This window comes from Cimex lectularius, unplaced genomic scaffold (assembly GCF_000648675.2).
Source record: "Cimex lectularius strain Harlan isolate CLEC.00 unplaced genomic scaffold, Clec_2.1 scaffold4, whole genome shotgun sequence".
Taxonomy (NCBI): Eukaryota; Metazoa; Arthropoda; class Insecta; order Hemiptera; family Cimicidae; genus Cimex; species Cimex lectularius.
This window is the reverse complement of record NW_019392723.1, coordinates 2,024,222-2,038,930: the sequence shown is the minus strand read 5'-3', so window position 1 is coordinate 2,038,930 and position 14,709 is coordinate 2,024,222. Positions and strand designations below refer to the sequence as shown.

General features: G+C 38.8%; 1 protein-coding gene across 1 annotated transcript in view; it reads right to left on the bottom strand.

Moving 5' to 3' along the window:
• LOC106672286 (semaphorin-1A) overlaps positions 1-14,709 on the bottom strand; it is a 142,430-nt gene that overhangs the window by 120,117 nt on the left and 7,604 nt on the right. Inside the window, exon 2 of the mRNA XM_014403600.2 lies at positions 3,668-3,833. Within this exon, the coding sequence (XP_014259086.1) occupies positions 3,668-3,758 (91 nt within the window). The 5' untranslated portion in view covers positions 3,759-3,833. The remainder of the gene's footprint in view (positions 1-3,667; positions 3,834-14,709) is intronic.

The window sequence follows — 14,709 nt, the reverse complement described above, 5'->3', positions numbered from 1 at the left end:
ACTTTTTTAAGTGACTGCTATAAAAATTTGGGGTAAAAAGAAATTACGCTAGCGATATTCTGTGATATCTCCAACGCCTATTCTAATGTAAATATTAATCTATTAAACCATCAAATGTTAGGATTAGGCATACCCGGACGATTCATTCGTACGACCATTAATATAGGCAAAAATAAAACACTTGTCTTCCAAGTTGACGGGCAAATTATGGGAACACGACTAGTCCATGTCGGCCTTCCGAAAGGAGCCGTCTAAGTCCTCTCTTGTTCTCTCTCTACACATCCACACTGAAAGTACGGCTACAGAACAGATCAAATTTTCCCAGTTTGCCGACGATATAACACTATACTCACGGAAGGACGTAGAAGAGATAAAGAAAATCAGCACACCACTTGATAGCCTTATTAATTGGACGAAGAACCTAGGACTCTCCTCTTATCGGAAGGAAAAAGTTCAGCTATGTTTATAACACGGAAACGAAGACTAGTACAACCCGAATTCATAACGAGTGGAAAAATACAAACAAGGACAACCATGAAACACAAGTTTTTTGGTATAATACTTGACCGGAAACTTTTATGGAAACCACATCTAGAATACACAGAGGCGAAATGCGAAAAGGCCCTAAACGTATTAAGAGCTATTTCGAGAATAAAGTATGGCGGCCATCCCTCCATATGTACTATAATATACCTACCTCATTCAGTCAGTCATGGACTATGGAAGTATTTTCTTTGGGGACGCAGCCAAAACACACTTAAAGACTCTTGACCGAATACAATTCAGAGCGTTAAAATGTTGCTTGGGAGCAATGATATCAACTCCCACCAATGTTTTGCAAGTGGAATCAAATATCCCCCCTCTAAGTACAAGGAGAGAACTCTTAACAAGAAATTTCTTAACACACAGGATTATAAATAGTGAACATCCGATGTCGGTAGGCCTCAACAACCTTGCTGGCTCAATCCTGGGTATTGGGACCGGCGAAAGTGCCACTCTGGGAGCCAAAGACTTATAGACCAAGTGTGATAATGAATGTTAAGGATTTAGAAGGAAAATCAGAAGCTATACAAGGCTGCTTTGAAACCGGGAATTGTAACAGCATAAAACTAGTATTCACGGATGGGTCGAAATCAGAAAAGGGAGACGGGGCAGCAATATTAGACCCTGGAAATAAGACATTTAAAAAAGTTAAGCTCCCCAATATAGCTTCAATATACACAGACGAGTGTATGGCTATACTCGAAGCATTGAGATATATTCAAACACTACCAGACCAACGAATTGTCATAATCTCCGATAGCCTTAGCGTGCTAACGGCCATCAAATATGCGACTCGCCAACAGAATCCCCTAATAGATGAAATGCTGGATATGATTGAGAAAATTAAAAAAAAAGAGATTGACCTCCACTTCATCTGGGTCAAAGCGCATCATGTAAATAGGCACAACAACGAAGTAGACTTACTCGCAAAAGACGCTGCACAGAATGAGGTTCCTTACAACATTATCATCCCATGTGACATCACGGCTCACCTGAAACAAATTGCAAGGAGGAAATGGCAGAAACAGTATAACGAGTCCATAACAATGAAAAGCCAGTACTACGCTAATGTACAGCTTAGCATCCAACCCCTGGTACCTTAAGGTGAATAGACCAAAAAAGTTCTTCCCGACGATATTCAGGTTACGGTCTAATCATAACCAATTACCATACCACCTTGCCAAAATTGGTATTGTGGACAGCGACAGTTGTGGATGCGAAGCGAGGACCATTGCCGATTCAAACCACGTTATCCTGGCATGCACAGAAAACACGATGGACAGGGAGGTTTTGTTCTCAGAACTAAAAAAAAATGGAATGAAATTCCCAACGAAAATGGATATCGTACTCTCGGACACAAGAAACATCCCGGTTCTCGATGCACTCGTAGTCTTTATAAATAAGAACAATATACATATTTGACAACATGAAGTACATACGGCAGGAACGAATAAAAAATTAGTTTGACTCGTTCGTGGCGTGGGGTTGCCCGGGGACGGGTGGGTTTGGGTGGTGCTGGACTGTGAGGTCGGGTGCCATAAGCGGCTTGGGCGTGTTTCGCCCCGGATTCTATGGGGATGTGGTCTTTTCCATGGTGTTGTAAATGGTTTTTATCCACATCCCCGAAAATGGAAACCGTATATAGGCCTTAAAAAGAAATAAATAAGTATGAGTTCTGGTCCCCTTAGGCAGGCTTGGGCATTCTCCCGCTTTCCGGCTGCGCCTTGCTTGCCCCTTCGGGTTTCCACATGCTGCGAAGGAGAGAGAAAAAAAAAGAAATGGCAGATGCTCAAACGGCGATGCCAATTTTTTTTTTTTTAATTTGAATAAAATTATGATCTTAACGTAAACAGACCGTATTACCGAGTTTTCGGTGTATGTTACCACAATCGGATTTATTGGAGTCACATCCGTAAACCAAGCGCTTCTGGCAAAAGAAAGATTTACCACCGGCAAGTTAAAAAAATAAAGAAAGTTCTTATAAAACAACATCAAAAAACAACTGACCACTCTCAAGCTGTAATAAAAAATATTAATATCATGAGATTTTCAAAGAGTCCCACGGCGAAAGTTTGTCGAACCTGAACAACATCTGAGTTGTGCGTGTGTACTAGTCACCCGACACGCAGTGGACACTTTATTTTCGTCAAATTTTTTAGCGTTTAATCCATTTCGTAGATATAGGAAAGGGGTAGTGGTCACCCTTTGGGTGAGTAAGACCAGCACAGAGTAAGAAGTGTGAAAAAGAGATCGGATTTCTCCCCCTGACACATTCGATGACTCATCTTAATAACAGAGTTAACAATAGTTTCTATCTCATCGGAAAATTTGCTTTACTAAGCTACAACATGTAAAACTTGACTCCTTCTGAGTAATCGAATGGGTTGACCTCCTCTTCAACGCACTTCCACGGGTAGACCCAGTAAAATGATCATTCTATAAGTTCAACAATCTTTTGTTGAATCAAACACTATAAAAACCAGGCCCACGTTTTATTCCCCTTAAATACGAAGTACATTCTTAACAGCCTACAAGATTCCAAAGGAAGTGTCTTCGATGACAATATTCAATTCACCCACCATACAGACTTAATATTAGGAAGTAAAAATACAGTGTTGCTGACTGCTGGTCGAAAAGCCGAATATTGGATTGGAAATTAACTAGACGATTCTTATCAGCGGTGAATAAAACGTAAGTATTTATATTGATGTTGATACCTACAAAAGTCGAATCTACTTTATAAAAATTCAAGCTGATAAAATAGTAGTGCTCAGGGCGAGCAGGTGAAAAGCCTACGATCAAATCTTCCGAACAGTTTTCAAGAGTACTACTATTCAAATTCAACGCTAGCCCGCATAAAGAGGTTGGAAGTGAGTCGTTAAAGGGCTTTATTAATCAAAAAGGCATCCGTGAATTCCAGGAGGATTTGTCATGTTGGGGAGAAGGGTGCATTCATTACAAAAGGGCAGACCTCGCTTCATATCGGAACCGAACAAATTAGATTGTCGTACGGTCTTTAAGAAAAAAAAATCGCTTCAAAAAGGCGAGAGGTCGTCCATCGGTTGGGACAAATTCGAGTCTGTTCGAGATTTATGTGAAAGAAATATATAAAAAAATCACTCACCTAGTTGGACGTACATCTTTGGCCTGTGGTTATCCTGCCAGGCTGCGAACACGAAGGTCGTGATCGAGAGCAAGAAAACAATGCGGCCCATGCTTCCGCTGTTCCAAAGGTCTATACGGCGCACTAACAAATCCTAGATTACATCTCCCTTCATACTTCCGAACACCTGTAAAATCATTGAGTAGTCATTACTTTTTTTTATGTTACTTTATAAATCGCTATTAAGACGATGCAAAAATGTGGTCGAATTGAATAAAATGTAAAAGCATGCTTCTTATTTGTCATCTACACTTGGACACAATAACACCACGGTCAGCACTGCACACGAAAGAAACGTATCTGTTGACAGAAAGAGCGACGTCTCAGAGACATCGTCGTTGGAAAATTCTTGGAATGAGCGCTTGAAAAATACAGTTAGGATAGGTTGAAAGGTTATAGTGAAACAATAAGACCGTTCAAGAAACCGTTGTGGTTGCATTATATAACACTAAAATATCTGATTAAATGTTTATTAAACAGAAGGTTACCGTATATAATAAAGTTATAATAATAAACTTTTTAAGGTCACAGAAAGTTTTTTCCTCTCGGGTGAATTCTGCCGGTTTGGTCAGACTGCCCATAGTACTTCCTAAACATGGTCAGCTGTGATGGAAGGCCTAGGAAAGATCATACTGGAGGTTTCTTTTGGCGTCGGTTCCAGCTTTCTGGTCAAACGGTGCTGGAGTTGCCGAGTCCCAGTCTTGAATGTCAAAGATATATTCGTGTAACACAAATACTGTTTAAGACGGTCAATGGAAACATACCGCCCACCAAATTACTGCTAAGTTAGGCCGCCGAATGATATCACCCGCCTCCTTCAACGTCTTGTTAAAAAAAAAACGATAAACCACGAAACTGTAATTTTTTTATAGCCTTATGTTTCTCAAATCAGTCACAGAACATAATGTATAAACAATATTGAGGGGATGGCGCATTGGAAGAGTCAGAAATTACAGGAGTCAAAGTGAAGACTCTATTTTTGGTCTTTGTGTAAAAAAATTGCATACTTAAGACACCCAATTTGAAATATACCGCCAAGCCAAATGGCTGCTAAATTAGGCCGCCGAATGGAATCCCCTGCTTCCTTGTTTGTTAATTTTTATAATAATTTGATCATTTTTCTTGTTTGATTTGTTTTACTACTGCGAGCAAAACAGCGTTAAATAACTAACCGTTCAATTCAAACCTGACCAAGTAAACTCGTATTTTGAAACATACCGCCCACCAAAATACTTCTAAGATAGGCTGCCTCATGGAAGCCCTCCTTTTTCGACTTGTTTTACAACAGAAAGCAAATCAGGGTTAAATAAAGACTTATTCATTTCCAACCCCGACAAAGTATACTCTTACTTTGAAAAATATCACCCACTAAAATATTGCTAAGTTAGGCCGCCAAACGCAATCCCCTGTTTTGGCAACTTTTTTCCACGGCAAATAAAACCAGGGTAAACCAAGAAACCTTCATTTCATATCATTTCCAACCTGACAAAAGCAGACTTTTGAAACAAACTACCCACCAAATAACTGCTAATGCGCCGATTGTATCCTCTGCTTTGTCTCCTGGGAAACCAAAGAGTCAGTTGCGCCGACTCAGTTTATATTTAGTCTTGACTTAACTCGGTTTATCTACATTTAAGAGGCTTGCTCAACACTTCTTTCACAGTTTCTTAGTGAAGACAAGGATTTCAAGGTTGGTGACAAGTTTGTTCGAAACAAAACTCTAAATATTCGGCAAAGTCCTGATCATCTTCAAAGTCCAGTACAGTCTAAAGGTAGGGGTTAAGTGTATTGGACCTTTACTAAGTGCTATAACTGCTGAGTGAGCGAATGGAGTTCCTGCTTCCAGAGTTTACGGTTACCAGTCAAAAACGAACAAAGTTCATCAACGGGTTTTTTCGTGTCGATCGACCAATTTTTAAGCACCTTACAGTAGATGTACCTATTATTGACACCTGTAACTTAAATTTGTTAAAATAAGCGTTTGGGATCACCCAGGATTTCAAAATTGACGCTATTTGAAAGCCCTAGTAATGAGTCACTGATTCCCATCAATATCACTTCTCCTTTGGGTAATAACATGGGGAAATGCTTATTTCTCATCACTTCACGCCAGTCGCCGGCTCCTTACGCATCAAGGACTCAAAATTTTGCCTATTTCATTCTTGTCCTATTATGTTTATGATCTTCAATTATTTTTAACCATTTTGATACCACTTCCTGATGATGTGAATATAATTTTTAAACGGCTGTTTAGAGGGTCGATAACTGTGTCTTCAAAATGATAGTTACCTACCTCAGTTATTGAAACAAAGTATAAGAGGGTATTTTATAGAACTTTGGTTTATATTCTTACTAGTTTTTTTTTTTCATTTGTAACAGAATGAAGAATGTTTTTCAAATTGATGATGAAATACTAATCAAAGAGCAGAACATAGTTACCCAATTTCCAAAGTCTAGTGGTTGTGAATAAGTTTTATTCCCTAATTCTTTAAATATCCATTAAAATGTACCAAAGTATATCTACCAATTACGTAGGTAATTTTCTGTCTAGATTATTTTATAATTATTGATTAGCTATGGGTTATAACTGAAATAAATTTAAAACTGTTCAGAACCTACTGTGTGATCATTTTGAACCAAAAATTAACTGTATTGAAAATGAAATCGTTTGATGTTTAAAATATGATGTCAATAACTGGTTCCTTTCCTATCGATAAATAGTTTTTTCATGTCAACAATTGGTGAAAAGACTGGTCATCGATATTCGTCTCGAAAAATAGAAAATTTTAGCATTTTGGCAAAAATTATAAGCGAAATCTACAAAATAGACCGGACAAGTATGAAAAACTTTGAAACAACGATAGGTTAATTAATAAAAAGAGTTGTTGGAAAAATATTGAAAAATGTCATTAAAGTATCGTCAATAATTGGTGACTTTACACTATATTGTACAAAACAATACAACACTTATTTATAACTCATTTTTTGTTATTTTACATTATTTATCTTCATTTTTTAAATTGTTTAATTCTTTGACTATTCAGCTGATGGAAACAATTTGCAATTATTATTAAATTGTTGTCCGATTGCTCTAAAGGAACATTCTCCTGAAGAAATAAAAATGAACCGAAATGAAGAAAAGCCGATAATCGCGACGAGTCAGTGACGACCTCACTCAGTCAACGAACCGAAAAGAACTTCACAAATAGCCAATTTTTCCCCAGAAAAAAGAATAACTAAAAAAAGAAGGAAAAAATAATATTCAGGAAGCCACTTCTCAATTCGACCAACCTATACTCCAGCGTACTACACAGACGTTTAATGTACCAGCTGCTAGTAGTACTCCAGATACCTCATCGCATCTTCGATGATTGCTGCTCCCGTAGGAATATTAACCAATAGTCCTTTTGCTCCTTTATCATTACCAGACGATATGGGGACCTCACTTGCGACAGAAGAAGCCACACACAAAAAAAACACCACCCATGTAAAAAAAATGTTAAGCAATACGTTATTTTCTGTGGTGTACCTTCACGACTTGTGAAGAAAAACTCATTCACCACCAAAGCTCGCTTTACCGACCTTGTAATTAATGCGGAAACAGTTGGGAGCCACACAGGTATAATCACATACCTTAAAGAACATAATGCTAATTACCATACATTCCAACTACAAGAAGACAAGGCATATGGGGTGATCATTCGCAACTTACACCAGAGTCTGCGACTCAATGGCATTAAAGAGGAATTAAGAAAAATGGGTCACTCTGTAAGAAACTTATCGCCAGTGAAACACCCGATCACGAAGCACTGTTCTTCGTGGACCTGGAGCCGAAACCAAGCAATAAAAACATTTTAGATTTTGTGGCCCACTATTGCTCTAGGGTTAAAATCAAAGAGCCGCATAGACAATGCCAGTCCTGCTCCCACTACTCCCACAACAGTCACACAATACAATACCCCTCTTGTTCGCTCAGGAGATTTCACAAACCTTCTGGGGTCATTTCTAAATGATTTCATAGCTCTAATCACGTCCTTAACATCCTTTATTAACCACAGTTGTAAACCGTCTCCCAAACTCTCTCTCCATAAATGGCCAACACACAACACCCTCTTACCGTTCTTCTTTGGAACGCCAACGGACTATCAACCGATGACATAAACAAATCGCGATTTTATATCCCAGCTACACAACTTTCACGATAACCACCACGATCAGACAGCACACGATGGGACATCAATTCTTGTTCACAACTCTCTATCTTACTTCCCAGTACTGGCAAATATTTCGAAGTACTCTTAAAGACAAAATTAAATTAAACGTAACTTAAAGACATCACAACAACTGGGTAGAACAACTAACTCCATACAACAAAGCATCTGGCATTCGACTTCATGCAAGACCAACATTACCTTACAATCTACCATTATATCTAACTCAAATTATAAGTTATAAAAGTAAGAGCGTGTTGGCACAGCTCCCTTTACCCTTCAGACAAAACATCATTCAACCGACTAACCACATAACCATCTAAAGAATTGCACAATTACTTCAACAATCAATATTCAACATATGCAGAGTCATTGATAACTGACGACAACTCATTATGGATTGCTACTAAGAAAATACTAAAATACAAAAACTGTCTCGCTTTCTACACCGAACAGACGGATTATAGACTATATCCGACGGGATTTATCAAATATATTCACTCAACACCCAGACACACACGATCACTTTGTCCCAGAGAAGTCAAGCAATCTATCTTTAACCTCTGGAAAACAAATAGTCCTGGTTACGATCGAATTACTCCAACAATATCTCAACTCCCAAAGCTCCCAACTCCCAACTCAAAAGCAATAATTTTCATAGCATATCTCTTCGCATTACTCACTTCCCCACTCTATGGAAAATCTCTTCAATAAAGGTTATTCCTAAACCAAACAAACCCACTCGCCTTCCTAGTTCTTATAGACGGATCAGGCTTTTGACTATAATCAGGAAGATTCTCGAAAAACTACGGTTGCTCCGCCTTTATAACGAAATTCCATCCCATACTTCATAATCACCAATTCGATTTTCGGAGCTGCCACTCGATTATCCATCAAGCTCATCGCGTTGTAGACACTGTTGCACAGTCCGCGAGCTGAAACAGTACTGCCCTGGTGTCTTCCTGGACATATCTCAGGCATTTGATAGGATATTGCACGTTCTTCTATGGAAGCTCAAGGGTATCCTGCCATCTACTCTATTCCTGATACTAAAGTACGATTTAGTTAGACCTTACAGATCGTCACTTCCAAACTGTCCAAAACACTTCTTTCTCCGCCATTTATACGATGCTCGTTGGTGTTCCACATCTCCTCTACACAATCTACACAGCTGATCTACCCACTCACCTTAGCACTTTCACTTTTACCTGTGCCGACGACACATCAATACTCACCTCGAATAAAGACCCCCTACATCTGGAGAATCGAGATTGATGAAAATCTAAATATATTTTTTTCACCTTTAACAAAAAAGACTCTCCTTCCTTTATATTTCAATAATCTTCCCACCCCCGTTGCAAACCACGATACATTGGGCTGTACCTCGAAAGTCAACTTACGTGGAATCACCATAAGACTAAAACGTAAAAATTTAAATACAAGATTGAGACTGCTAAAATGACAACGATCCAAACTTACAGTAACAAACAAAAAAAGACAATACCCCCTGCTAGCCCCATTGTGGACATATGGACTTGAACTATACGGAACCGCTTTGCGTTCCAATCTTTACAGATTACAAACCCTACAATCTAGAATTCTGCCAATAATAGTTAATTGTCCCTTTTATGTCTCTAACAATACAATTCATACCGACTTAAAAATCCCATTCCTATTCGACCTTGCCCAAATCCGTTGCTAATTTTCATTCTAAAATATCCGATCACTCAAACCCCTTAGTCCGCGAATTGTAATGCTCAACATTATTTGCCAATCCTCGTCGTAAAGTGAAGCGACGATGACGACGCGACTATTTATTTGCCTAACATCGGCAAGTGGCAATGGCCAAGTGATATCCACCCGGTTGGTGACTAACGGCTCCCTTCACTGGATGTGCACGTTCACACAATATACTAACAATTTCGACATTTTTACTTATTATATATTTAAATAAACAAATGAATTTAAAAAAAGGGAAAGTAAGTTTTGAAGTATTTCGTATTCCAACAAAACTGGTCAGGACATTTCTTTTGCTTTTTACACCGCTTTACTTAAAACCAAATTTTGTTTGTCGTGTTCTACTGTTTTTCTCTCACACACAACCGTAGGTTGCTTGATAGAAGATAGATTGTTTCTCCGGCATTTTTATTTATTTTGACATTACTTCGAATCATAGCCTTATGCCTCTTCCTTTACGTTTCAACGCGCGACCATTTTTCGACTCATGTGGTTATAAATAAATGTTGAAAAGCTGGCCGGTTTCCAAAGACGTTGGGACATCCACCGGCCTCATAATCAAGTTCAAAGGATTGTTTGTTTTGTTTTTTAAGTTGAACATTAACTAAGACTAACGTTTAAGGATGATCTTTTGTGCAAAACCTCTCGTGTACACTTCTGAGTGGCAAGTATAGTTTTGAAAAACCAAAGTCTGCCTATGCGAGTAAACGTGTTTTCGGCCAAGTTATAAATTATTTCCATGCCATTCTAAACATCAAATTCTAACGCAAAAGAGTATTCTGGGATCTGCTACAACAGGTATGAGGGAGACTTTATACCACTCGGGTAATACATGTACATCAAATAAAGAACTGGTCTCAGTATACTACCTTGTGGTACATCAGTGTATGGACAAGATGTGGTTCCATCGCGTAGCACAGAGAATAATAGTAGATATGATGCAATAAAGCGTGTCCGGCAAACAATTGTTTACCTTCATCAAGAGACTGCTCTTGTCTTACACAGTCGGACGCCTTTTCGGCGTCCAAAAACAGCTCTGATAATTTTTCGTCCTATGCATCTATGTAGTTTTCGATGACTACTCGAAGAAGTAGCAGAGGTCAAAAGGCATTTCTGAACCCGAGTTTTCTAGCTGATAGAAGTGGTTGAACGGGTTTGTAGCTTGTAGGATCATCTCTATTGCCATCTTATTCGGAGATCCCTATTACTTTTTTCATAAGCCAACCAAACCTGTCAATCTTCCTTGATCCTATTACCCTATCAGTTTCCTTCCTGTAAAGAGTAAAATTCTCGAGAAACTTCTATTAAAATGCCTATACCCTATCAAGTTTGGATTTAGGTCATCACATTCTACTATCCACCAATATCGCGTTGTGGACGTCATTTCATCTTCCCTTGAATAGAAGCATCAGTTGACCGGGTGTATTACATGACATTGCTCAAGGGTTTGGCACCCGGGCCTCCTACGGACGCTGACGGGCATCCTACTCAGACTTACTACCTAATCCTAAAATTGTACCTGTCTAACCGTTTCTTCAGTGTTAGGGCATTATGATATCTTCTATCCTGTCCAAGCTGGCGTCCCTCAATTATTGGAGCGAAAAAAAGGAATTGTAACGACAGTCAATAACCAAGTGCTCCTTAGGAGAAACATCGAGTCGAGAGCTCAGAACTAAGAAACTAGAAAAGTACAATAAGCCAGAAAGCTGTGCTTGGAGAACAAAACCCCCACTTCCTAGTATCCATCATCACCATAAATAACTCCTTAACCAGAAAATTAATGCACCCGTATTTTCTGCCTCTTGTGTAGTAAAAACGGTTAAGTGATTCAAAGTGATAACCGAGGCATTATAGTGATGAGTCGCTTTGCAGCTCTCTTTTTATTGGAGAGATTTTAGTTAACAACCCTGATTATTTCAACTATAATTTTTGTCCACGACTTTTCGCTTTTAGTTCGTTTCCCCTTATTTCTGCGTTCGTGTAAAACTTTATTAGGGATTCGATTTGAACATTTTATAATAAAGTATTGTTCAATAACCATCGGTTATAACAAACTTGTTCCGATCATTCGATGTAGGAAAGTGGAAGGTTTAATTTGATGCAGTGGACATGGAGGCCTGTGTTACTGTCATGCCAAAGCTCACCCCCTGTCCGGGTAATGAATCAATACGGTGGTCGGCTCACTATTAATGGGGTATAATCTACATCTCCTTTGATATTGAATGTGCATGTGTGAAGGATGATCTAGGAAACCAGACTCGCGGTTATTAATGACTTGCAATGATACGACACTGCCCTTTGTTAGTTCAATATCGGAACTGGAAAGATTATTTTTAGAGATACCGATTCATTAATCGTCTTTGTTTGGTTTTCTTATTATTTACCTACGTTTTAAAGAAAAAATGTCTTTTTTTAATTAATTTATTTGTAGCCTATGCATATTAATAGCACATTACTAATGGCCAGCATTATACCCAAAGGACAGATGTTATGAGAAACCAGGCTGGCACACAATATGAGAGATTAAGGGGTGAGGTCTCGAGGGATTGTTTAGGGCGACTTGGAGGGTTCTCGATATGTACAAGTGTAGGATTGAGTAGTAGGGATGGATTCGAGAGCATTGGTATGGAAATTTAGAAAGCTGGATCAAGTTCGTTGACAAAATGAATATTGAGGTTGTTGTGTCGCACTAAAGAGCTTTAACAATTCGTCTGAGGACTTTTGAAAAGAAGGATTGGATGGGCTGAATATTGATTGGCTAATTCCACTGACCGTATATCCTAAGTCATGGAAATCACCGCTCCATAAGCAACAATCTATATACAAAACAGGAAATCTACACAATCATTTGTTAATTTATTTTCCATTTTCTCTCTCCCTTCTATCTCTCTCTCCCACTCCCTCTCTGTTTTTCACTTTTTCTTTCTCTCTTCTTCCTTTCTCACGTTGCTCTCTTATTCTTCTCTCTCTCTCTCTCTCACTCTCTCTCCCTCTCTCTGTTTTTCACTTTTTCTTTCTCTTTCTTCCTTTCTCACCTTGCTCTCTTATTCTTCTCTCCCTCTCTCCCTCTCTGTTTTTAAGTTTTTGTTTCTCTTTCTTCCTTTCTCACCTTGCTCTCTTATTCTTCTCTCCCTCGCTCCTTCTCTGTTTTTCACTTTTTCTTTCTCTTTCTTCCTTTCTCACCTTGCTCTCTTATTTTTCTCTCCCTCTCTCACTCTCTGTTTTTTCACTTTTTCTTTCTCTTTCTTCCTTTCTCACGTTGCGCTCTTATTCTTCTCTCTCTCTCTCCCTCTCTGTTTTCACTTTTTCTTTCTCTTCCTTCCTTTCTCACTTTGCTCTCTTATTTTTCTCTCCCTCTCTCACTCTCTGTTTTTCACTTTTTCTTGCTCTTTCTTCCTTTCTCACGTTGCGCTCTTATTCTTCTCTCTCTCTCCCTCTCTGTTTTCACTTTTTCTTTCTCTTTCTTCCTTTCTCACTTTGCTTTCTTATATCTTCTCTCTCTCTCTCTCTCTCAAAATTAAAGGGAGAGAGAGAGAGAGAGAGAGAGAGACAAAGGGAGCGAAAGAAAGAGACAGATCGTTCGCAACCTAAATTGGCGAGGATTTTTAACTATAACGATATCCATTCCTTCATTCAAATAAAATGAAGCTGCCAATAAAGATAAAGAACCCTTGACTGTCCAATAGTTACCAACATTCTAAATAGCGAATTATGTTGTTACAATGTTGGTTGGCAGGATTGGAGTAAAAATAAAAATTTACGATACCGTCATCGTAGTGTTGGGATGTGGTAAGTCAGTGGACAAGAATGCTCCCTTGTTGTACGTCAGTTTTATTTGGCCCATTTCCGATTATTAGATTAAAAAAGTCTTATATTTTTCTCTGAGCAGTAATATATGGAACCCACCCAGCTAATTCCTCCTCCACGTGTTGGTCCTTTGTTCGAAAAGCAAAAAGATTCAAAAGGGCCAGGTAAGGGATGAATCCGTCCTTGGAGTTCCTTAGCCGACTATTCCAGCTGGTTTTACGTTCCGTACGGGTTTTCGGTCTCACGTCATTGTCAGACTGTTCCGAAACGCGTATATGTGAAACGTAAACCAGCGCGAATTGATGAACGAGAGAAACGATTAACGTCAATCATCCTGTGAAGTTCTTTGTTTAAATTAAATACTAATTAATTTTAAAGATGCACTCTTAATGATTAATTGTAGATTATTATTAGAATAGCCTGACCAGTACGATCAAACACGATCAAATTACAAGCAACTTTACGTTTAATGTTGTACAATGCTTTATTTTATGTTTACTAATTTTGATTCCACTTCGGGATGGTTAGGGGTTGATATTTGATCACAAATCACACATCAAAAGAAAGCATATCTTGCCTCCCCCAGCGTACAGTATACGTAATGTCGCTAAAGTCGCTCCAATTAACTTTGGGGTTGGTTTAGGGTTATGTTAGATCATGAGGCTACCTTCGGCGTGGATGATTGTTAGTGTGGGATGTTGAAGAAAGGCTTAGTGTCGAAGGAGAGTGGAGGTTATCTATTCCTATTTGGATCAGGTCAGTTTGATGTATAGGTCTTTATCGGTGGACACTGGATGGATTCTTTGAATGTAAGGTTTAGTTCTTCTCATTGGTATTTTGTTTATTATTAGTTTGTTATGTACACTTCTTGTGGATTTAGGTCTAAGTAGGCGTCTAAGTTGGATCTCCAGTTGATCGTTTTAAATTTATTGTGTGCGTTCTATGTCTGCTGTCCAAGTAGAACCCAATGTGGAGGGTTTGGTTGGATTGTGAGATTTCCCTTATTATGTGCGCTAGTGGGAAAGTTTGTCTTCTGATTCGTTACGCGACTGTTCTTTTGTTCATTTAACCACCGACTGCACCAGTCTGTAATGAGGTCTTCTTGGTTGATTCCAAGAAGACCATGAAGCGGGGGTTTTGTATGCGCCAAGCACTGCAGTCTTATGGTTTATTGTGCTTTCTAATTTCCTTAGTGTGACTCGATCCCTCTCTTAAGATGTATTAGGTCATTGACTGCCGTCGCTGCGA